Source organism: Hypomesus nipponensis, chromosome 17 (genome assembly GCF_054491055.1).
Source record: "Hypomesus nipponensis isolate SF chromosome 17, ASM5449105v1, whole genome shotgun sequence".
Lineage (NCBI taxonomy): Eukaryota > Metazoa > Chordata > Actinopteri > Osmeriformes > Osmeridae > Hypomesus > Hypomesus nipponensis.
In genome coordinates this window covers 2,496,050-2,521,233 of record NC_140377.1, presented here as the reverse complement: position 1 = coordinate 2,521,233, position 25,184 = coordinate 2,496,050, and the positions used below count along the sequence as shown (strand labels likewise).

The 25,184-nt window shown below is 48.3% G+C and overlaps 2 protein-coding genes across 2 annotated transcripts; both read right to left on the bottom strand.

The window, feature by feature from the left end:
• Positions 1 to 10,604: 10,604 nt before the first annotated feature.
• cbx2 (chromobox homolog 2 (Drosophila Pc class)) lies at positions 10,605 to 17,502 on the bottom strand. Its single transcript, XM_084678914.1, has 5 exons — positions 17,378 to 17,502; positions 17,249 to 17,292; positions 15,174 to 15,239; positions 13,300 to 13,369; positions 10,605 to 13,150 (listed from the first exon to the last, which is right to left on the bottom strand). Exons 1-5 carry the CDS (start codon positions 17,447 to 17,449, stop codon positions 11,717 to 11,719), a joined length of 1,686 nt encoding a protein of 561 aa, XP_084535040.1. The 5' UTR covers positions 17,450 to 17,502; the 3' UTR covers positions 10,605 to 11,716.
• Positions 17,503 to 18,190: 688 nt separating this feature from the next.
• Positions 18,191 to 24,549, bottom strand: LOC146252929 (ectonucleotide pyrophosphatase/phosphodiesterase family member 7-like). The gene is made up of 6 exons (XM_084678092.1): positions 24,220 to 24,549; positions 22,222 to 22,367; positions 21,430 to 22,062; positions 19,811 to 20,039; positions 19,159 to 19,282; positions 18,191 to 18,590 (listed from the first exon to the last, which is right to left on the bottom strand). Exons 1-6 carry the CDS (start codon positions 24,482 to 24,484, stop codon positions 18,530 to 18,532), a joined length of 1,458 nt encoding a protein of 485 aa, XP_084534218.1. The 5' UTR covers positions 24,485 to 24,549; the 3' UTR covers positions 18,191 to 18,529.
• Positions 24,550 to 25,184: the final 635 nt, after the last annotated feature.

The following is a 25,184-nucleotide window of genomic DNA, read 5'->3' as shown; positions in this document are numbered from 1 at the left end:
GTGCAATATGAAAAGTGGTCCGTGCATAAAGTTAGCGTTTGCAAGTTTTTCTTTATTCCAATTTTTTTATACAACAGAATTGGAATCTTATTCAGTTAATTTTTTTCAGAATAGACACAGTCACATTAGCATAATTACCATAAAAAAAGAGATTAGATTTTTGTATTTTTAAGATGACAATTGTAGGAGTACGCCCCCCAAAAAAGAATTCTACAAGAGAATACGTTTTCTGTCCTGAGGAATAGTCTTTACATTGAGCGACTTCACGAATACAGAGAATTCCTTTTTGAAAACATTTAGATAGGGCGGTGTTTTCTTTCAACTGCATTTGTGGATAAAAACGTTTGACAATATTATGTTATTTATCGAAAGGGTGACAGAGTACCCATCCTTCACCTCAAAACAGACGCCGCGCACACACACACACATACACACACATACACACACTGACAGACACACACTCTGTATCCTCCTGCCAGTCTGTCAGTGAGAGAGCTCATCTTACTGTAATGATCCTGCAGGAAAAACACCTTGTCTGTCACTATGTTCCTATATGAACCTTGTGGGGCTCCGCAGGTGTGCTGGCCTGGGTCTGGGGTTAGGTCTGGGGTTAGGTCTGGGTCTGGGCTTCGGTCTGGGTCTGGGGTTAGGTCTGGGCTAAATGTGGTCTGATCTGGTGTGGTGTGGTGGGGTCTGGTCTGATCTGGTCTGATCTGGTCTGAGAAATACACTCACACCTGAGTAGTGCATCCAGAGACCTCAGGCAGACCCAGGGAATCAGAGCTGCTCTCTGTATAAGTGGACAGGTGTGTGTGTGTGTAGACAGCTGCTCACCACTGTTGTGTGTGAGGGTATACCTAACCAATTCTGTCCCCCAAAAGACTCACAGTAGGTCACTTGTTTTCTGCCTTTCCACAGTTTACATATTTCACCTGTTGATCTTTCTCAGTCTCTCCATCACACACTGTTGCTCTCTTTCTTTTCAGGTAATTTCTCTGTCTGTCTCTCTCTCTTTCCCTCTCGCGCTCTCTCTCTTTTCAGATAATTTCTCTGTCTTTCCCTCTTTCCCTCTCTCGCTCTCTCTCTTTTCAGTTAATTTCTCTGTCTGTCTCTCCCTCTCTTCCTCTCTCGCTCTCTCTCTCCCACACGTAAGATAATTGGTCTCCCTGAGGTATACTCTACCATTGCTTTGCCCAGCCCTGGTCACGATGGTCACACACATACACACACACACACACACACACACTCATACACACACACGTACAGACTCTTAAAAAATATATTTTAGACTTGTTTGAAGGTTGTGTGCAAAGTAAGTGCACGTGTGGAGGAGGTTGGTGGTGTGTGTGTGTGTGTGGGGGGGTGGGGGGTGGTAATGGTCGGTTGTTTGATATCCTGCTCATTATTCCATACTTTGTCTGGCATGCAAGGTCAGCTCCGCTTTGATGAGTGTGCATGTGTGTGTACGTGTGCGTGTGTGTGTAGAGTTGCCAACTTGGAGTTGAGGGCTCCTTGTTTTCCTAGAGCAGGAACATTCGCAAGAGGGCATGGCTCACTCAATGCCCAATGAAGATTTTTTTCTTAATAATGTTTCGATAAGAGTGATTCTGGATCTTGGTGTGAAGGTCACTGAAGATGCCTGGAGGATCTCCCCCTCCTCCCCAGACACCCTGCGTTTTGCTTTGCTTTGGGGAACGAGGGTTCTTGAGCACCATGTTTGTTATGTAAAAGGAGGAACAGCAGAGACAGATTTGCACCCAGGCGGGAAGACAATTCAATTAACTTTTCAGTGTCACGGAAGGTTGTTGTCTCTGAGGGCAAGCCAGTGCTTGCACACAGACACACACACTTACACTCACCTATGTTACAACAAACACACGTATATAGGATTAGGGCTTTTTTAATCAATTATCGTGGATTTAGATTAGATAGTCCTCCAAAAAACTCCAAAAAACTGAAGAGGAGCAGGATCAAAGAATTCCAGTGTACCTGTGTTGAAATGTTGAAAATGGCAAATTAACTTACACACACGCTCCACAACCCCCCCCCCCCCCCACACACACACACACACACTCGCACACACACCAGGATCCTGAGTCTTTGTTCTTTATGGCATCTGGCCCAGAGCCACGTGTTCCTGGTTGGCAGCACCCCACAATAATTCACTATGAATGGTGAGATGTACTCTCTCCCTCTCCCACCTCTCCTCTGCTACGTATTGATCCTAGCCCAGCCCTCTTACTCCGAGCCCCTTGCTAAATCCAGACCCATCCATGGCAGCGAATCCCACACACACATTGGGACCCCCAGCCCATCACCAGTTGGCATGTGGACTGTGCTGCCTGCCAGTCTGCCTCGAGTGGGTCACATTGTTGATGCTTTCCCCTGACCTATTTCCGATCGGTAAGTCATTGTGGCCCCGGGGTCTGCTTGACGTGCCTGGCCCCTCAGGGTCATAACAAAGCCCCTCACTGACTCCGGCCACATGGCTCTAAACAGAGCTCTAGTCCTGAGCGCTGCTCATTAGGACAGTGTTGGTAAACATGGCAGCCTGGACTGGGAGCACGGCATGAGGGCCACGTCTCCCTTTGTCCTCCTTCTCCTCCTCAGGTTTTTCTCCTCCTCTTTCTCCTCTCCTCTTCCTCCACCTCCTCTTTGCCTCCAACCTCCACCCTCCTCTTCCTCCTCTCCTCCTCTCACTGTCCTCCTCTCATACAACCTCCACCCTCCTCTTCTTCTGCACCTCATCTTCTCCTCTTATGGTCTTCATCTCTGCACTTAGGTCATCCTCCTGTCCACCTCCTCCTCTCTCTTCCTCTCCGCCTCTCCTGTTCCCCTATAGGTCTTCCTCCTCGCCTGCTCCCGCTACTGGACACCATTACGTAATGTCTGAGATCGTGTGAAAGACAGAGGACCGAGCGAGAGAATGGGAGAAAACTCGTAGCGTTCCCACTGTGAATGAATATAGAGAATATATGGATGAGAACAGAGGCAAACGACAATAGATGATCATTAACGTTTTTGTTGGAGTGGAAAAATAATAAACACAAGAACCCCCCCATGGTCCTAAAGCCCACCCTTCTCTTTCTTTCTCCAGATTTCTTTCTCTCTCTCTCTTTCACTCTCTCTCTCTTTCTCTGTCGCTCTCCTGTGCTCTCTCTCTTTCTCATTGCTGTCAATTGCTCTTTATCACTGACTGCTTTCTTTTTCTATCTGTCTAGTATTATATCTCTTACTTACTTTTTTTTGCTTTGGTATCCTGGTGTCTCTCAGTTGGATCTCCCCCCCCCCCTCACCCACCAACTAGAAGGATAGATAGACAGATAATAGGTAGATATATGCTTATCAAATTTCCACCAGTATTAATCCCCATAAATATGCCCTATATGGTATATTCAGTATTACTAATAGTCTAAATTCACATTTACTCAAATATGTACTATATTCAAACCAACATCTGATACCAGACACATTGGCCTTAATGTCTGAAGACCAACTATTCTGCTAATGAATCTCCTTCCTCTTAATGTTGTCATGTGACTTCCTGTGTTAATAAAATACATTTAGGCAAGGTGTTCAGCTGACTGTCACAGGAAGGCCTCCTGATGATGTCACTCTGTGTGCCTTCAAACACAGAATGTTCTAACCCCCCCCCCCCCCCCAGTTGTCCCCCAGGGGGTAGAGGGTAAAACACCAGGGGGGGTTCTAAAGCAGGGCTACCCCTGTCCTCCTGCAAACATCATCTACACAGGGGTGATTACAACCCGGCGCCTGAGTGTGTGTTTAAGCTCTGTGTGTGTGTTTATGTGCGTGAGTGTGTTTGAGCGCCGTTTGTGTGCGTGTGTGTGTGTTAGAGCTTTGTGTGTATGGGGCCCTGGATGGCGACAGGCTTTGGAATGAGATTTAGTCTCTCCTGGGGCTCCTGCCCCCCCTTCCAACCCTCCTCCTCTCCTCTCCTTTGCTCTAGTCCCCTTCCTTCCTTCCTTCTCCTGTTCTTCCCTCCCCACTCCTCTCTTCCCTTCCTCTCCTCTGCTCTCTTTCCCTCCCCTCTCTTCTCCTTCCCTCCCCTCTCCTCTCTTCCCCTCTCCTCCTCTCCTCAGCTCTCTTTCCCTCCCTCCCTCCCTCTCCTCCTCTCCTCCTCTCCTTAGCTCTTTCCCTCTCCTCCCCTCTCCTCCTCTCCTCTCCTCTCCTCCCCTCTCCTCCTCTCCTCTCCCCCCGCCCCCCCAGCTTAAAACAAATGAGAGTGCGTTGAGGACTGAGTGTTTATTTAAGCTCTTCTGGCTCTGAAGTGCTGGAGCCAGTGTCTCCTGTGTAGACCATCAGTCACAGGGGGAGCGAACTGTGAGTGTGTGTGTGTATGGGTGTTTCTGTGGGGGGGGGGGGGGGGGGGGGTGGGTATGTGTGTGTGTGTGTCTGTGTTGTACCGTTTTACCACCCGAAACAAACTCTTTGAGGGTAACACTCACACCATAATTGCACTCATGTTTTACTCAAGTCCTCTCCAAACACACACACACACACACAGACTTGATCAGTTTCACACCCCACCAAACCTCCTAGTTAATCCAACTGAGCAATTTAACTGTACTCTCTGAGGCAGGAAGGCAGGGAGCTAAAGTGGTGAGGAGGAGAGAGAGAGGCAGGGAGGAGAGGCAGGGAGGAGAGAGAGACAGGTTGGAGAGAGAGAGAGGCAGGGAAGAGAGGCAGGGAGGAGAGAGAGAGGCAAGGAGGAGAGGCAGGGAGGAGAGAGAGAGGCAGGGAGGAGAGGCAGGGAGGAGAGAGAGAGGCAAGGAGGAGAGGCAGGGAGGAGAGAGAGAGAGGCAGGGAGGAGAGGCAGGGAGGAGAGAGAGAGGCAGGTTGGAGAGAGAGAGAGGCAGGGAAGAGCAGGGAAGCAGGGCAGAAAAGTGAGGCAGGGAGGAGAGAGAGAGGCAGGGAGGAGAGGCAGGGAGGAGAGAGAGAGGCAGGGAGGAGAAGCAGGGAGGAGAGAGAGAGGCAGGTTGGAGAGAGAGAGAGAGAGAGGCAGGGAAGAGCAGGGAAGCAGGGCAGAAAAGTGAGGCAGGGAGGAGAGGCAGGGAAGAGAGAGAGAGGCAGGGAGGAAAGAGAGAGGCAGGGCAGAAAAGAGAGGCAGGGAGGCAGGACAGAAAAGAGAGGCAGGGAGGCAGGACAGGCTCCTGAAGAGGCAGGCTGCCAGGCTCCACTTGAGCTGTTTGAGGTCGGAGCCAGAGGAGCAGTCTGTGAAACTCACCCATAGAGATGAATCCTGCTGCACACTGCTGTTCTGGCACCACTCTCCCTGTCTCTCTGTCTCTGTCTCTGTCTCTCTCCCTCCTTTATCTTTCTATCTCTCTGTCTCCCTCTCGTTCTAATCTCTTTCTTTATGTCTAGTTCCTTCCCTTTTCTTTTCTCTCATCCTCACTCCCCCTGACCCCTGGTTCTCTAAACTCTCTCTCCCTTTGCCTCTCTCATTTTCTCTTTTAATCTACCTTACTCTCTTTGTTTTTCTCTCTCTTCCCATCTTCTCTCCCCCTCTCTCTCTTTCCATGACCCCCCCTCAACCCACTATTGATTTATCTCGCCAGGCAATCCTGGTGCCATGAGCTTGGGGGCGGTGGGGTGGGAGGACAGAGGGGGTGGTAGAGGAGGGGTTGGAGGTGGGGTGGGGGGCAGGGAGTGGGGTGGTGGTGGTGGTGGTGGTGGGGGCCGGTTGGTAGGAGTTCCCTGGGGTTCCCTTCACGTTTCCGAGCGAGAACAGAAATCAAATTAGAGAAGCACACACATGCCAGTCTCCTGCTCTCTGCATGACAAAGCAGGGGTGCGGGACTGGAATGCAGAGACCACACCTACTGTTTAGTTAAAGGGTTAGTCCACCCAAAATGCAAATTCCTTTAACATCACAGGAGCACCAGCTGGAGGAATAATTATCCAAACTCTGATATCCTGTGAGTCTGTCAATATTTCCTCTCCCACTCAATCTTGTTAGCATGTGTGTGTCTGTGTGTGTGTGTCTGTGTGTGAGTGTCTGTGTGTGTGTGTGTCAAGGGTTAAGAATCAAAGGGAGGGATCCATCGTGGAGGATGTATGTCTCTCTGCCTCAGAGAGACCCTGGTGAGATCAGACTAGAGACACCAGCCTTCTCCTGCCACCTGCTGTCTGGGTGTCTAATTAGATACACTCTCACTGGGGAGCAATGTGAGTGTGGGAGTGTGAGTGTGTGTGGGTGTGCGTACATGTGTGTGGGTGTGTGTGTGAGCGTGTGTGTTGGGGAGAGGGATCTGACCAACCTCTCTTCATGACAGACCTGTTTCTAAAAAACTTGTTGTAGTTCAGTTTTCTATCACAGTCAAAAGTCTCAGATCAAGACTGGGATATTCTTGTGGGGCGAGGGAAAGACATTCTCTCCTTTCCCCAACTCTTTCACTCACTCTAGTCTCTCTCTCCCCCCCCCCCCCCCTCTCTCTCTCTCTCTCTCTCTCTCTCTCTCTCTAATCCCCCTTCCCTCCCTCCGCCTGCAGTTCCAGGTATCAGACAGAGTGTGGAGACCCTCGGTAGACTGTTTATGGAACCAAGATGACATCAGACACTGTGACTAATCAATACTTGTTCCTCCCCCCTGGCCCCCCTTCATGTGTCTAATCTCTGAGGGGGAGGCGGAGAGGGGGAGAGAGGGAGGAGGAGGAGGGAGACAGTTAGAGGAGGGTAGAGGAGAAAAGGGAAAGGAGAGGAGAGAGGAGGGGGGGATGAAGTGAATGAGAGAGTGTGTGTCTGCGTGTGTGTGTGTGTGTGGTGTTGGGGTGGGGGGGTTGTAAAACAAGTCAAGGGGGAAAAGTGAAGGAAAGAGAGAAGAGCTGGAAGAAACACTGGTGCCCTGTGGAGACCGGTTACATCTCTGCAGCTCTGTCACTCTGTTAGAGGCATATTCTGCAGCTCTGTCACACTGTTAGAGGCATATTCTGCAGCTCTGTCACACCGTTAGAGGCATATTCTGCAGCTCTGTCACCCCGTTAGAGGCATATTCTGCAGCTCTGTCACCCTTCCAGGGAGAACGAGGATCTGATGTGTCAGACAGCTCGACTCCGGCCCAGTGATGGATGACCAGCGAGCCAAGATGGATGACAGGGTCTGTCTGCGTCTGTGTTGTCCCAGAGGAGGCTCCGTCGCTCCTCCAGCCTCCCAGGGCGGCAGGGCAGGGCCTCCTCCTGTTTACCCTGGGACGGGGGCTGTGATTTAGGGAGCGACCCCAGGAGTGAGGCAGCCGGGCGGGGAAGAGAGCTGGGCCGGACTGGAGGCAGGGTTCAGGTTTCCAAACAGACCTTTGAAATGGAGTAGAGGCCCTCGTTAAAGGGTTGGCGTGTAGAGGGATGGGGGTGAGGTGAAGGGGGGGGTGGGGGGACCTGAGGTAGGGGCGGCGGGGGGGGGGGGGGGGGGGGGGGTGGAGACTAAACACAAACACTGGAGAAAGCACACACACATCAAAGCATGGTAGGATTTTGTAGGATCCAGTATTTATTGAAATTCACTATCTCAGTATCTTTCAAATGAAACACCAAACAAAACTAGATATCATTCCAAAATTCCAATGACAAATGCAAGTGTATTTGGGGTTTAGTGGGAGAGTGTGGATCCCTCACCTCTCCATCCAGTTTGTGTCTTTGTAGAAAGTTCTGGAAACAAGCCCTCAGCTGAGGCTCTGCTGGGGGGCACACAGAAGCTTCAACAGAGGAGGGGAGGGAGGGATCTGGAGGGGTGGGGAGAGAGAGGGGTGGGTGGAGGGAGAGAGGGAGAGGGGGATCTGGAGGGGTGGGGAGAGAGAGGGGTGGGTGGAGAGAGGGAGAGAGGGAGAGGGAGAGGGAGAGGGAGAGGGAGAGGGAGAGGGAGAGGGAGAGGGAGAGGGAGAGGGAGAAAGAGAGAGAGGGAGAGGGAGAGAGGGAGAGAGGGAGAGAGGGAGAGAGGGAGAGTGGGGGTATAGAGGATCAGGGGTAGAAAGACAGACTATTCAGAGCTGTGTGTGTGTGTGTGTACACTGTGTGTGTGTGTGTGTGTGTGTGTACACTGTGTGTGTGTGTGTGTGTGTGTGTACACTGTTTCACTGTTCATACTGTTTATGCATACCATCCCTGTCAGTGTCTTTGTCTTCTAAGTGTTCACACTCATTCCTCCGGAGTGGGACTGCTGAGGACTTGTCTATGATGGAATTGAACACTATGTGCGATGAGTCGTGTAAATATACTACTGCAGAGAGCCAGGGTTTGTGTGTGTGTGTGTGTGTGGAGGGGGGGGGGCGGGGGTGTGCGTGTGTGCATGCATGCGTGCGTGTGTGCACAAACCTCTCTTAGAGCTGCTTACCCCTTGTTAGAATCCTGTAAATAACGGGAGTATTCCGTATACATACAGATATCACATGTCATTTTTTTTTAAGAAACTTTTTTGAAAATACGTGTTTTCCTGAAGTTACCCAGCGACTTATCAACCATGTCTGGAGGTCACAAAGGTTACCAGGAGGTCACTGAGAGGTCAAGTGTGTCTCTGACCTCTCACAGGTCAGGATATCTGAGCACTTAACAGATAGACTGAGACAGACAGACAGACAGACAGACAGACAGACAGACAGGCAGATGGTACATGGTTTCTAAAGGGAAGGTTGCATGACCTGCCACCTTTGTATAATAACCCTAAATATTTCTTCCTTCATAAATTCATATCTCCACATCAGCAACAATTCCTGGGATGCCATGCAAGGTACAGCTTCTCTACTGGGCCCTCTTCTTCAGAAATACAGCAGCAGCATCTAGTGGCGTAAAGCTGTAACTACATCTGGGCAATGATACTGGCAACTGCCATTCACTAAACATAGTTCCTAACTTTCATTTATTTCACAAGCCATTATTTTCTTTTTAACAAGTGATGTATATTAAATAGTATTTCCACTTGGTCCGACCTGCGTCATGTGTTGCAAGGTCTGAGATAGGTTTGTGTGTGTATGAATGCGGCTATTGGTGACTGCAATGTGGGAAATTGCAAACTCATTTCGAACTGGACAATTTCCTTTCAACAGAAGACATTAGACAACATAATAAAGCACTGTTTTATTAAAGTGTTTAGAGCATGAAGATGAGGATGACAGCCAGCATGGTCCTGACAATTCAGAAAATAAATTATATAAGACAAACAGCCTTGAGAGAGACAGAGAGAGAGAGAGAGCGCATACAGGCAGACAGTTGAAAGAGACACCAGCGAGCAGATTCCTGTTGTGGTTGCTGTTAAGCAGCATCAGATAAGCACTCGTGTGGAACAAAAATGAGATTGTGTGTAAGTGTTTTTGTTTAAAAAAAATAGAAGATGGGATGTGTGTGGGTAGGGAGTGTGTACCAACCGACCAATGCAAGAAAAATATGTTAGAAACGCTTATTTTACTACACCCTCTCACTAATTCCCAAGTTCTCCAAACCTAGTCACACACAACCAAGCCCAGCCCTCACAACACAGGCCCAGCCCTCACAACACAGGCCCAGCTAGACGCAGAGAGGGAGAGCAACACAGAGGAGAAACAGGGCGGGTGTGAACGAGGGGAGAAGTGGAGGAGGTGAGGATGCAAGGAGGCAGACAGCAAGGAGCCGGGTGAGGAGGGTTGACCACACGACCCATCATTATCTCCAGCTCTGCCTGGCCAGAGACCCAGACACAGGGCTTATCAGCTCCTATTGGAATGATCTGCTCTGTCGTCTTGTGCTCGAGCAGAGGTGGAGGGTGACTACACACATCTAGAAGTCAGTACCCTGTCTTTATCTGCACACTGGTGTAGAACACAGATATTATGTCCACCCACCCACCAACCCCCAGCTTGTGCATCTGCTCCCCCAGCCTCCCATATGACCTAGCCTCTGTATCTCTCTGCCCCCCCCCCCCCCCGCCCTGTCTCCCCCCACCCCCCCTCCCTCCCACCTCCAGCCTGTAAGTTCCTACAGAAAGAACTCTACTCAGGAATGCCATCTTGTTTTTAACTGATGAGATGAATGTGGCTTGGCCTTCCTCCTTGGCTTCTCTCTGTTTCTCTCCTCCGCAACTCTCTGTCCGCACATTCTCTGGAGCTACCGTCATGACAACCGATCACAGAAAAGAACAAGAAACGTACTACTGAAAGGTTTAGCTGAATGTCTTTAGAGCCTTTCCTTTACAAAAAATACAAAAAACAAAAGTACTGTATTATTATTATTATTATTATTAAGTATACTTTTTGATTCCAGAAACAATTGAAGCAGGGTAAACATCCGCTGAATACAGGGGGATGGTAATGACATTGCTACACACATAATTAACTTTAGCTTTCCTCAAAGATCTCTTTAAAACAAAGACTACAGGAGATAGGTGGTAAAGGTTGGATTACAAGATAGAGGTAGCTAAATTACAATGTCACCAACGAGATGCATTGCTAGGTAACACTCTATTCACTGAGAGCTTTGATCCAAAACACTAGTTTAAAGTTGTTCTACATTGACTAGGCGTAGGCATTTAAACCCATAAATACTGAAAGAATAAAAAAGTAACTGTCCTCGTTAAATAGCTAACACAACATAATTCCCTCTTATTAAGACCACTTATTCAATATCCAGTTTCTGCCAATGTTGTATTGGTACATGGCCTGAAATAACACCATGTGTTCAGTAACAGTCCAAGAGATTCTACCATGGCAGTTTTATGATGAATACAGAGTTGACTATTTGAATAGTATATGGTTGTCTTAATGATTGATTATCCATCTTCATTCTCCGAGTATACCACTGTAGGTTTTACACATCCTTCAAAACTGAACTCAAAGAACCTCCCTTTCTCTGGACTCTCTTAGTCGCCTCAAACCATTAACCCTCCTATTGTCCTCGGGTCCCAAATGATATTCAGATCTAAGAGCAGAGCTCCCAAGTCATACAAAACATTAATCCATGTAGCTTCCTAAAATGACCCTGAATGTTGACATTTGGGGATATTTATAATTATAATTTTCAGTGTCGTCGCCTAATGTGTTGGGGTCAATATGACCTGAGATAATACTGACTGGGGCCGTAACAGCCCTTGTGAGGTCCACACATATCAACAAGGCCAACTGTTACAGATTAGACTAAGACCAGCTCTTTTTGTCTATTATTCTTTTGAATTAGTGTATATTTAGATGACATGGATGTTGTTTATGACTATTTGGTTGGAATCCAAACTTATAGTTGTACCAATGAGACAAATTCCACCTTTACATTCAAAGATTTTGAGTTATGAGATGTATCTGACCCTGGTCACTGTGTCCCAAGAGTAATAGGTATTACTATTTCTTAAGACAATAGGAGGGTTCAAAACTAAACGATTCACAGGTTTAGAGAAAACCAGTAATCTCTATTCAGAAGTCCGTTAAGACCTCCATGGTTGGGAGGCCCTGCTCTGCTGGTGCAAGACCCAGATCCTGACCCTGAACATGCATCTGGCTCCCCCTGTAGAAGCCCTTCACATGGTGTGCTCAACGTCCATGACCGACGGCCACAGACCACTAACCAGAACCCGGTAACCGGGGATGGCTAGATCATCCACCGGAAGCTGGTGACCGGGTTATCAACAGATCAATAAAAGGTAACCGGGGATGGATTGAATGTCAATATCAATAGATCGATAACCGGACGCTGGCGATTGGATATCGGATCCATAACTGTAAGGCTCTTGACAGGTCGGAGGTCAGAGGTTAGTAGTTGCGGAGGTTGAAGAAGCCGACGCTGGTGGGAGATTCCTTGACGGTGACGGTGACCAGGTTGGCAGTGACGTCCGTGACGAACACGTGCTCGATGAGGCTGCGAGGGGGCTTCCAGTCCTGTGCGGTCTGGACGGAGATGGACAGGTCCTGGGCTGCCCCGGGATCCTGGTCCGAGTCCGAGCTGCTCTCATCCTCCCCCGTGCTCATCTCAGCCATCTTCCCCAGCTTCCCGTCCTTAGAGGCTGACCTCTCACGCTTCCCGCCCAGGCTCAGGGCCTCTGCGGACGGGTTTTTCTCCGCCCGGCTCTGGGTGGTCCTGGAGGTCGGCCTCTCCCCGGGTGTGGCCCCCGGCTCCTCCGCCCCTGGCTGGGTCTTCCTGGCCGTCTGGCCTCCGGGCGTGGCGGGGGCAGGGGCTGGGGCGGGGCTCTGCCCCACAGCAGCCTTTCGTGCCGCAGGGCTGGCGGCTGCGACGCGGAGGCTAGAGGCCGGCGCCGTGACGTTGCCGACGGCGGCAGGGTTGTTGGCGTTCGCGGGTTTTAAGACGTTTTGGAGGTTGAGGGGCTGGAGGCTGGTGGGGGTTTTCTGGGGGGAGAACGGGGGGGGTTTCGGACCGGGGACCCTCGTTAGTGGGGTCTGCCCGGGGAGGGCTGGTTTCTTTTGGGTGGGTCCCAAGCTGGGCTGGCCCGCACTAGCCTGGGCAGAGCTCCCATTGGTGGATGACAGTTTGTTGCCGTGGAAACTGAGCTGGGCTGCTCCGGGAGAACTGGCGGTGTTGGTCTTCGGGTCCAACCCCGCCCCGCTGCCAGGGTCACACACGCCCTGTTGGAGATCAGAGCCCTTCCTGCTCTGACCGGTCGCGTTGAGGGAGGAAGGGGAGGTGATGGAGGAGAGTGGAGGCGCCGGCGAGGAGGAAGAGAGAGAGCGGGCAGAGCTTGCTGAGTTCAGGGGAGGTTTGACGGCCCCTCCAGCATGGGTCACGGGGCCCCTGCTCTGGCTGGACGCCCGGTGGAACCCCATGAAGGTGAAGCTGGGTGGATGCAGGGACTTTTTGGACCCACCCCGAAGATCGGCAGAGGGGGAAGTGGGCGAATCTTTGGAAGGGGTGGGCTTTAGGACCTTGCGGGCAGCCTTGTTGGGAGGGAAGGCCTTGAGCTGGGGTGGGAGAGGCTTCCTGCCTCTCTTCCTCGGTGGTTCAGGCTTGGCCACCAGGATCTGGGCCTTCTTCTGTGGTACCGGGTGCAGCTCGCGTGCTCGGAGGACCGGCTTGGCCTTGCCGTCACTGGCGTCCGCATCGCCATCGTCATCATCCTCCGATGAGGAGGAAGAAGAGGAGGAGGAGGAAGAGGAGCCAGATGAGGAGGAGGAGGAAGAGGACGAGGAGGATGAAGAGGAGGTGTTGGACTTTGAAGCCTCGGGTACCGATTCCTGATTAAAGGGAGAGGAGAATTTATTTATTCATATATTGTTTTCATTAAAACATGTTTCTCATCTTCTATTTAGTATCATTTGTTGACTATTTTGCTGGTGAAGGTAAGGAAACACATAACCAGAGGGGGAGGTAACAGGAGTCTCACCAGATTTTTCCGTGGTCTTCCCCTGGGTCTCTTCCCTCGCTTCCTGAAGACGATGTCCTTCTCCTGCTCCCTGTCACAAGCAGATCCACTTCATAATGTAACGATGCGTATTCATTCAGCTTTTATCCAAACCCGACATACAGCACAGGAGTTGGGGGGGGGGGGGGGTATTTTCACCTAGGCCTTCTAGCAGTCCGAGCCTCAACCACAGACCTATATCCATCCTCGTTCGCTCTTTACAGTAAAACCACAGATTGTCTTTCATGATGCATCCACAGTCTAGGTTAGAACGAGCCATGTTGGCCATATTTTTATCCTGCATATCAACAATAACACCTCCTGTAACTCTATATTTAAAATGTCATCCATTTAGCTGATGCCTTCATCCAAAGTGACATACAAATGGTGCAAGTAGACACCAAAGCAGAAAATCAATGCTCCGAAGTGGTATTTCTGTGGTTATGGTTAAGGGTTGGCCTATGTTTACCAGGCACAGTGCAAATACTCTCTGATCTCATATCTGTACGTAGCATTGCCTGTCATCCTGTGCAATGTTTTGAGGCCTACACCTTACCTGACTAAACACACAACAGCGATTGAAAATTAAAAGGTCTCCTGGTGACATTAAAAGTCCCCAGATGATGGTGTGAGAATAGCAGATTAGCTTGATTTGTATTCTCGGTTTCTTTTCCGGTTCTCATTTCCTATGATAACAGCCTCGATTGCATGTGTAGAATTACATTATTTAAAAAATCTAAAGTTTCTTTCAGATCTTTAACCTTTCTATGGCAGTGTTTTTCCAGGAGCACAAACTAAACATTTGACCTTTAAATAAACAAGCCTTTGGCGCATGACAAACAACTCCAACATCACTGATCAGAATGTCAATTGGACTTTCCCACAAGGGCTGTGAAAACGTTCTCTGAAACCTGTTTTCTAAGATGGCCGTAGGAGCTAAACACTGGAATGTCAGCCAGTATAATGTCATAATAATAATAATAATAATGATGCGTTCATTTAGCAGACATCCATGGGGAATTTGAACCTGAAAACATCTTGCTCTACCATCGAGCTATACCTATCTCATGTAGTCCTCTCAGCTCTGTTGTGTGAATAGGGTGCAGGGAGGGTTAGGGTGTGTGTGTGTTTGTGTGTAAGGGGAGGGAGGGGCAGAGGGTCTGTGTGTGTGTGTATGGGGGGCGGAGAGCATGTGTGTGTGTGAGCGGGGGGGTCATAGAGAGCCGGTGGAGCGTTCCTCTGTCACTCACAGCCCTCCTGGCCCGGCCCCATCTCAATCCATTGCAGATGCATCCTCCACCCCTTTCTCTCCCTTCCTCTAACATGCATCCTTCTTCCTGATATGCCTCAGGGTTTCCCGCGCCACTTTTCAGTTAAGGCGGGGGAAACCCTGTGCCTCCTGCGTTTCTTACCCAGAAGGCTTAATACGTCAAGCAAAAAAGCCTACGTCCCTCTTCTATACTTTTATATGTTCTTCTTTACTAACCTTGGGGGGCGTCTCAATGCTAATGTAGCATTCCTTCCCCTCTGTTCCTCTAAAAGTGCATCCTTTCTTTAAAAAAAGCAGCATCGATTCTACTAGAATTCATCCTTCCATCCATCCATCCTTCCTTCCTTCCTTCCTTTATAACAGACATTACAGAACTGGGTGACTGCATCAGTAGCAAGCTGTGACACCAACCTTTTAAAATCAGGCCTGAACTTAATGCCACCATCACAAAGATCCCAGTACCCCATATCTCACGTCTGAGAGAGAAACTCAAAACAATACCACTTCCTATGACAGAATGGTGCGTTTCACTCTTAACAACCATCCATTTTGACCTGCTTCCCTTCACCCAGCCTTCCTTACTCACCTCTTGTTGAAGGCAGACATCAGTCTAGGGTCCAGAATGTTCTCTTGAGGCTCCCAGCTATTGTGCCTGAAACAATGAGGGGCAGCTTTTAGTCAACACAACATAAACTCCCACTGCTCCAAACCCTGTGTTATTTAGTTCTAAAATCCACCCTCTCCTTTTCCTTAATTTCTATTCACCTTATATGACCTACGGTGAAAAACAGCTTTGAGAAAGGAAGCGTAGAAAGAAAATTGGAGACTAACCCCAGAGACTAACCCCAGAGACTAACCCCAACCCCAGAGACTAACCCCAGAGACTAACCCTAACCCCAGAGACTAACCCCAGAGACTAACCCCAGAGACTAACCCCAGAGACTAACCCTAACCCCAGAGACTAACCCCAGAGACTAACCCTAACCCTACTCAACTCCCTGTGAACAGAGCAGATAGGAGGAGGAGAGCAGGGCAGAGAGGAGGAGGTGAGCAGGGCAGAGAGGAGGAGGTGAGCAGAGCAGAGAGGAGGAGGTGAGCAGGGCAGAGAGGAGGAGGTGAACAGAGCAGCGAGGAGGAGGTGAGCAGGGCAGAGAGGAGGAGGTGAACAGAGCAAAGAGGAGGAGGTGAGCAGGGCAGAGAGGAGGAGGTGAGCAGGGCAGAGAGGAGGAGGTGAGCAGGGCAGAGAGGAGGAGGTTAGCAGAGCAGAGAGGAGGAGGTGAGCAGGGCAGAGGAGGAGGTGAACAGAGCAGCGAGGAGGAGGTGAGCAGGGCAGAGAGGAGGAGGTGAACAGAGCAAAGAGGAGGAGGTGAGCAGGGCAGAGAGGAGGAGGTGAGCAGGGCAGAGAGGAGGAGGTGAGCAGAGCAGAGAGGAGGAGTTGAACAGAGCAGAGAGGGGGAGGTGAACAGAGCAGAGAGGGGGAGGTTAGCAGAGTGAGGAGGCCTGAGCAAGCAGAGGAGGGGGAAGATAAGACAGTGGGCGAAAACAACAGTTGAGAAAACCACATGTAGCCTAGGAGCAATCTGATGCCTGGTTACTGAGGAGGCAAGGAAAGGAAACCAAAACTGACGGGTACCAAAAAAATATAAACTCCACAGTTCATGGAAGAAGAAGCTTTGCCTGATAATGATTCTCTTTTTCAAATGAAGGCCTATTAGCTTTAAAAAAAAAAAAAAAAAAAAAAAAAAAAAATTGGCTTGGGTTTCAAACTGAAGACAACAACTGTAGACTTTACGTAACCCAAGGCATAACAAGGTATCATCTAGTCATAACCAACTACTTTGTATAATTGATGGTTTCGGCGTTGCTTAGACCACAAATTGTTGGGCCTGATTTCTCACCCATGACCATGCGATCTGTAGTGAAGAGACGGCACTGCGAGATACCGAAGTTAAACAAGGGTAGAACCCCAGGAATGATTGACATACATAAGGCTCATTGGTGACGGTATTAACGGCAACAATGTAACAGCATCGAAGACCTGAGCAATTCAAGTGAGGACGCGCGTGTCAGGGGAGTTAAGGCAGATGGCACCCGAACACACCAGAACGACTACAATGCTCTGCGGGGCAACAGTCATATCAAAAGAAAACGTTGAAACAATATAACCACACGTTTCAAAACAACCTTGAAAAACAGCAATTGACGTTAAAATTGCCACAGTGGAGCCCGGAGCTTTCTTAAAGTTTTTACAACTTGCTGTGTAAAACTACAAACGAAGCTAGCGTTGATAAAAAAAAACAACGAATTGTAAGTATGTGCATAAAAATAAATAATTACAAATATAACGCAAAAGAAGACGTTGGTAGTGGGGGGAGAAAAAACAGTTGATAAACTTAATATGCCTGGGTTCGAAATGATAAAAACCGGAGTCTTAGAACAAAAGCCAACTGGCGTGAAAACACGAGATATACCTACTATGCTCTCAAGAGATTTGTGGATAAATCATGTAGTTATGAAACAAAAACCAGCAGAAAATGTTTAACCACAATACTAAAATCTTTTGAGAAGCAACAAGCGACATGCTGTTGTTGTTGTTTTCATTGTTTGAGGCTCGCGCAACTGCAGCTGCTGCAGTACCGCCGCTCGCTCAGTCTTACTTACTTGGATGACCATCCCCTCCACTTCACCAGAAACTCCAACTTTCCCTGCGGAAATAGACATTAGAAACGTTACCGAACCGCGCAGGAAAAGCGGTGATCTTAATGGCAATTACGGTCGATAGTATCCAACCTTTCTCATTCGTTTGTTCAGAATGCATTCGGCATCGAAGACCTGTTCTCCCACAGCACTCAACTCCTCCATGACTGCCTGTCGCCTTCTATAGACTCTTTCATGAGAGAAGAATAGAGGGTGAAACGGGAAACGCGTTTTCTAAACGTGTCCCTTCACAGTTACCGTACTCGTGAATTTTGCATTCACCAACTTACTCTGACCATAGGTCTACGACACCACCCTCCCGCAGCCGACCCCTCCCCGCTCTCTTACACACGTACACACTGTTACAGTAGCCTTTTTATTTTTTTTGGCCACGCGAAGTTGTTACGAGTCTAAATATCTAATTCGTTTCTGGTGCAAATGGAATGCAAATTGTGTCATGACTAAACATATTTACATTATAAGTATGACATTCTAAATTATGACATTATTACAAAGTGTATTACAATGGAAACAATGTATTCCTAAGTTATTGGCCTCAACATATAGGCCTACTTTAAAGTTGATCGAAAATACAAATGACTATTGTGAATTTGTACAATGTTGTAGTGAAAAGTGAAAACATGCTGTTCTTTGAGAAAACACAAAATCTCTTGTTTAATATATACTTTGTCACATAACTTCAGACACAAACATTGAGTCATCATTGAATTCAGTTTAAATACAAATGTTTGTTGTTGTCTTTATTATAATATAGACAGAAAAAAAATAATCCATGGAGGCCCCCCTTTAGCTTACCCCAACCACCCCCTTACCACACCACACCCTTACTTCACCACCCCCTTACCCCACTCCCCCCTTACCACCCCCTTACCCCACCCCCCCTTTTTTCCTTGACATTTTTAGAGCCTTAAACAAGGTGAACAACTACAACTGCTGTTTCCCAGGGTGCATTGTGTCTGTTTCCCAGGGTGCATTGTGTCTGTTCTCACATGCAGATGGGGGACTGTGATACCAGATATCTGTGGAACAACGTGTCTCAGCTTACAGCAAGCTAACAGCCCAGCCTAGTCAGAAACCTGCTGTACATGTCTACTTCTCCTCGTCCCCTTGTCCAAGTCCCATGTCCCCTTTCCTCCTCTTCCAGTTGTCCCCTTGTCTCCTTCTCCGTTCATCCGTGGGCCTTCATTCCCCCGCAGTGATCCGAATGCACATTCAGTTTGGTGTTCATAAAGATGTTTGCTTGATTTCTGTCTCCTTCTCATGGTGATGCACTTCCTCCTCACTCCTGAAACAGAGAAAACATGGCAAGCAGTCAGTCAGTCAGTCCAATATTCCCTCATTTAGTAAATCACATTGTATGCACACTTTCAGTACTGCTTCAGCACATAGGTGTGCAGACGGTGTGCGTATTGTAAGCTGGTTTCACAGCATACATTTGCACCTCTCAGCCGTGTGAGGAATGATTAAGGAGTGTGCGTAGCGCCCGTTTTTGCTGTAGTCAACACCATCTGTAGATCTGCACAAGTGTTAGCTGATTAGGCCAACATCACCATATACCAGCCAGTCCCAGTCATTGCTCTCTCATTACCCCGCTAACATAGCTAGCCAGCAGAGAGAGAGAGAGAGAAGAAGAAAGAGCAAGAGACAGAGGGAGAGAGATGAAGAGAGAGACACAGAGGGAGAGAAAAGAGAGAGGAAGAGATAGACACAGGGAGAAGAAGAGAGAGAGACAGAGGGAGAGAAAAGAGAGACAGAGGGAGAGAGAAGAAGAGAGAGAAGAGAGACATGAGAAGAGAGAGACATAGGGAAAGAGAAAAAGAGAGAGACAGAGGGAGAGAGGCTATGATACTCACTTGCGCTTGTTGTTGTTGTTGTAGAGGCGGACAGACATTGTAGCGATGAAGACCACCAACAGGAACCCCGCCACAGCAGACAGACCAGTGAAAACTCTGGCCAGGATGTTCACATCAAGCTGCTCTGTAATTCATGGATCAGAAAAGGAGGAATAGATGGGTAGGTAGGCCGTCCCTGCCACCTCTTGATCTAGGTGGAGGGATACAGTCGTTACTCTAGGTGGAGGGATACAGTCGTTACTCCGGTTGTAGCTTCCTTAACAACGTTCCCGTTACCTTGTTCTTTCCTGAATGAATGAATGCTGATGTTTGTCTTATGTTGCCGCAGGACTGTTATTGTTTACCACGTCAATGTTGACTTAATGGACTATGAGCCTCTGCGATGGCGAAACCGCCCTTTTCGTAAGACGGTTGACTTCAATCGATTGATATAGAAAGATAGATAGAGAGATGGATTGAGAGATAGAGCTAGATAGAGAGATGGATAGAGATAGAGAGATGGATAGAGATAGAGAGATGGATTGAGAGATAGAGCTAGATAGAGAGATGGATAGAGATAGAGAGATGGATTGAGAGATAGAGCTAGATAGAGAGATGGATAGAGATAGAGAGATGGATTGAGAGATAGAAACAGTGTGCAGAAAAGACTCACCCTGGATCTCGGAGGCCAGCATGTGTCTGGTGTTGTCCAGGTGCCCATCGTTGACCTCAGGATTTATCCCCAGGATGTGACACATCAGTGGGTAGATGTTGACCGTCTCGAAGGGTCCGACCTCCAGGTTCCTCTGGAAGGCAGGTCCCACAGCCCTGAAGAAGGGCTTCATGTCCATCTCCTCGTTGTCGAAGCCATGCTCTCCGTTGTGGAACTGCACTGGTAGGTACTGGAGGGATAAACGGTGGGTGATTTGATGCTCAGTGATTCAAACCAGACTGCAGATCAACAAGTCGCAGATTCGAATCCCACCCGTACGTCGCTTTGGATGAACATGTCTAAATGAAATGTGTATGTCTTTAAATGTGTCAGAAGCAACTCAGTCTTTGTCTGTAGTCAGACGTAATAATCGGTAAGCTTTCCTGGGGTCACATTTTTGAGAAAGCTGCGTGTGAATTCCACCCCCCCTCCCTGCTATTATCTCTTCTGGCCAACAGAGGGGGCTGTAGGCTAACTTGTGGAGGAGTTGTTTAGACAGCCAGCAGAGAATTACAGTGTTTTTCACTGTTCAACGGACATTGCTCACACAAAGCACATAGAAAAATTGACATACACAGCATAATGTTATGTTTACTGTTATTTAGTATTTCTATGGACTTGACCTAGCCTTTGATGAAACTGAGAGGACTTTTCCAACACTGAGGCCATGAAATAAAGATAAGAGACTGATATAAGAGATATGCGACAAGAGATACCAGACAAGAGATATCAGCGAGTCTTAAAAGAACAGATATCTCTGTAATGCTGTAACCAGTGGGGTTCTTCTGAGGAAATGTTTTCTGTGTTCTTTACAGTAAACTGCTTGGATTGTTCTCTGAAGACAAAGCAAGGCACATCAAGGAAGACTTATTATTCTAAACAATCTGTCTTCAAGTATGGAGGGGACTTTTGAAGCTACACATCAAAACAAATACAATTGTATTTGTTTAGCCCTTTTGTACAAGCAATATCAAGCAATTCCGTTCCTTGACTCCTTGACCATTAGAATACCGTCAGAACTTCCGATCCTTGATTTTACCACTGAAGTTTCTGAATGCACTATTTGTGTGTCGCTTTTGATGAAAGTGTTCGACGTATCGATACCATGTCAAATGTAACGTCGATTCTCAGACCAGGGTGGAGGGATTGTGTCTCGTGTGCACTACAGTGTAGCTCCAGAACAGGATTGAGTGTAATTGCTAATGTAGAATTTGAACACCCAGAGAGGATTCTGGTCGGATCTGTTCCCTGTGTCTGGGCTGGTCTAGGGGAGGCCCTAATACACTTGATTAAAACTGTAATGTATTAGGATTAGAATTTAATGCCTTGTTTCCGCTCTGAAAGATTCCATTTTCTCCATCGCTACAAGCCAAATTAACTTGGTAATTTTTCCAATATAATCCTGGGTCCGGTGGAAAGTGTCACGCTGGCTTTTCGGAATATTTAGGATTTGAGCTGGCTGTTTTAAACCCTTTCAGGACAGGTCGTTGTTGTGATCTATCTAACTAGTATTCATATAGGTTGGGAAGCATAAATCCATCCATACTTCCACCCATTAATTCATCCACCCACCAACCTACCCCGTTGATGACGTATCCAGGGTCGGAGAAGAGGATGATGGGAAGGATGCGATCGTTGTTGGAGAAGTGTAACCTCCGGGGCAGGTCCTCCTTGGTGTAGACGTGGAGGTGCGGGTGGGCCCCCTTCAGGGCGGAGTACACCTTCTCCAGACGTCCCTCCTTGGGCAGCAGCATGCCCGAGGGCCCAAAGTCCACCAGGTGGAAGGAGAGGTCGCTGAAGGAGAACCCGGGGATCTTGGAGAGCACGATCTCCTTCACCAGGCCGTTCCTGTACACGTTGCTCATGCCGTGGTCGGCCGTGATGATGATGTTGAGGCGCTCCGCCACGCCGTGGCGCTGCGCTGAGCTGCGTATGTACCCGACTGTGCGGTCCACCTGCTTCACCATCTCCCGCCGCTGGGGAGAGTCCGGCCCGTATCTGTGTCCCGTGCCGTCCGGTTCTCCGAAGTACAGCGAGACAAAGTCCAGGTCCATGTCCCGGAACCAGTCGCCCATGACCTTGTCCACGTTCCGCCGCCACAGCGTCTCGTTCTTGTAGTTATAGAAACCGGGTTCCACGTCCGTCGCCATGGCGCGCTCGCCCTGGTAGGAGGAGGCGGTGCCTGGGAAGTGGAGGGAACCTGCTTTCAGACCCTGGAGGAGAGAGAGAACACACACACACACACGATGTGTAAATACACATAGCAAATAGAGTATGCATACACACGCGCACACATACACAGGTAGCCTGTGTAAATACACCCAACAAACGCAGTGGGAACACAGACACACACAGTGCTGTGCTGTTCGGACCTGTCTCTGGGCTGTGATCCAGATAGGCAACGTCCCGTTGTCCCACCATTCATTCACAAACTGAGTCGGGTAGTAAGGCTTCTTCTCCGTGGTTGTGGTGTTGAACCACATGTTGTGGATCACACCATGGTTCTCTACGTAGCGACCTGCACACACACAGAACATAGGAATCATTAGAACTGTGCACCTTTTATTGTCAAGGCAACGTCGAGCTGCACATGTGGCTCTCTAGTGGTCAGCGAGGGTAATGCAGGTGGGCTGCCAAACCAATGAAAACGAACATGTTACAAATTCACTATGCACCCATTAATTCCGCATATTGCACAACGCAGGTCTACAACTTCCGGTAGCTAGCAGTTACGTTAGTTCTGGCATACAAAATGTAACAATGAGTTAGGGTTATGTTCCCAAAATGACTATTAACGATGTCCATAAGATTGTATGTTGCTGCCCTTCACGCAAGAGGGAAAAGGGGTGTTTTGAGCTACATCGACAATTACGATGGTAAGGTTTATTTAACTATGTTGGCTTGTTAGACGTTGCTATTTATGTTAACCATGCATGTGCATTACATGCGTCAAAGCACAAGTTTAACTAGTCAGCAACCGAAGTGTTTTAGGAAAAACAAGATTTGTCACTATAGTTAATTACATTGCACAGCATGAACACAGTCTGTTTACATACAGTATACCGCAAAGTCAAACAGCACACACACACACACACACGCACACACACATACACACACACACACACACATACACACACACACACACACACACAGCCTACACACAAAAGCTGCTAGCATAGTCCACATGCTAGCCTTCACACTGCAATGCATTTTTTATAAGAACGTTACAAAACTCCCGGTGCCATATAGACCCAGGTGTTTTATCAAATAAACCATATATGTAGAAACAATGAACCATTATTAGCCACTTTCACCAGAAACTGAAAGGTTATTTCAGTGGGTTATCGTACAGGTCTCATGAGAAACCTTTCAGTCAACCCCAGCTTGCTCATTATTCATTAAAAAAACCTTCCAGTACGACAACACACTCATTATTCATAGTCTCGCTCGCTCACGTTAAAAATTCTATCAATTTCCAGGGCATTCTGAGTGTGGATCGTTTCTGGACAAGGTCTTAAGACTAGCATCGCAGATTAGAGGAATTTAATTTCAAGGAAGTTAAATTTCTTTTTAAAGCGCTCTGTGATGATTTGTGAGCTTTTAATAAATAAATAAAAGTGAATTCCTCAGTTAGCCCTTCCTGTGTTAATGGTCTTTGGTCTGAGAAAGCTGTTGGATGACATTGAATTTGTGCTAATGCACAAATAGATTTTTCCTCTAAGGTGGTATTTACTACCTCTGTGGTTCTATTTCTTCCTCTATGGTTTTCTTCCTTCTTCTGTGGAGATCTCACTTCCTTTATGGAGTGGGTAGAGAATGGCACTGCTCAGATTATAATTGACTGCAAGAGGTTGCATGTTTGTCACTTTTAATGAAAGTCTGCTAAACGAAAATAGTTTCATTCACAAAGGTTGAACCCAGACCATTCTCAGGTCAAAGGTCAAAGACTGTGGGCTGTCTAACTCATTTCCTCTAGGAACTGTAAGTGTAGAGAGCTCCACAGTAAGGTCCATCCACCTGGGTTTCCTACAGGAGCGAACTCAAGGATATTCTCTTGCTGTGAATGTTCAAGTGTGATCCCAGCAAAGTCAGCGGGGCTACTTCACCTTGTGGAGCAATAGTGCCTGCCTGTCTGCCTGTCTGCCTGTCTGCCTGTCTGCCTGTCTGCCTGCCTGCCTGTCTGTCTGTCTGTCTGTCTGTCTGTCTGTCTGTCTGTCCGCCTGTCTGTCTGTCTGTCTGCCTGCCTGCCTGCCTGCCTGCCTGCCTGCCTGCCTGCCTGCCTGCCTGCCTGCCTGTCTGCCTGCCTGTCTGTCTGTCTGTCTGTCTGTCCGCCTGTCTGTCTGTCTGTCTGTCTGCCTGTTTGTCATTACCTGTGAGCAGGGTGAAGTGTGTGGGGCTGGTGATGGTGAAAAATGGTGGCGTCACATAGTGGGCCTTCACGCCGTCTATCGCCATGGCGTCCAAGTTGGGCGTGTCCACGTCGCGGTCGTAGTCCCATCTGAAGCCGTCGAAGGAGATCAGCAAGACCTTGTGCTGGCCGCTGGGTCTGGACATGCTGAGGGGGGCTCCGCTGCAGACGTGCCCCAGCAGCAGGCTCAGAGCCACGGGCAGCCACATGGGCCTGGACCCCCTCATGGAGCCCTGCCTGGTTCTCTCCACTATGCTGTTCAGTGCTGTGTAGAAGACAAAACTTAGAATTTACCGGGACTATCCTCTGACTATAATTGAACTGTTCTATTTAATCTTTTCTTTCTTTTTTTCTTTCTCTCTCTCTCTCTCTCTCTCTCTCTCTCTCTCTCTCTCTCTCTCTCTCTCTCTCTCTCTCTCTCACTCTTTCTCTCTTCTCTTCTCTTCTCTTCTCTTCTCTCTCTCTTCTCTTCTCTTCTCTTCTCTTCTCTTCTCTTCTCTTCTCTTTTTCTCTCTCTCTCTCTCTCTCTCTCTCTCTCTCTCTCTCTCTCTCTCTCTCTCTCTCTCTCTCTGTCTCTGTCTCTGTCTCTGTCTCTGTCTCTGTCTCTGTCTCTGTCTCTCTCTCTGTCTCTCTGTCTCTCTGTCAGTTAATACTCAGACAGTACTGTTGAGTATGAATCGGCTGTAGACAACACTGTGATTCCAGACGATGCAGTTCAGTCCAGCTGTGAAAGTAAGTCCTGCGGAATCTTCCAGACCCTCTTGTGTTTTGGTCGAGAGCAGCGTCTGGATGATTCCCTCTGGTTCACCAATCAGCAGTGGCTCCTCCCCCTCTGCCATCTCACCCAGGCATGCCAGGACAAACGCAGTATGAACAAATGTCCATATAACTCTGATAATCTAATCTCTCCATCTGGTTGATTAGACA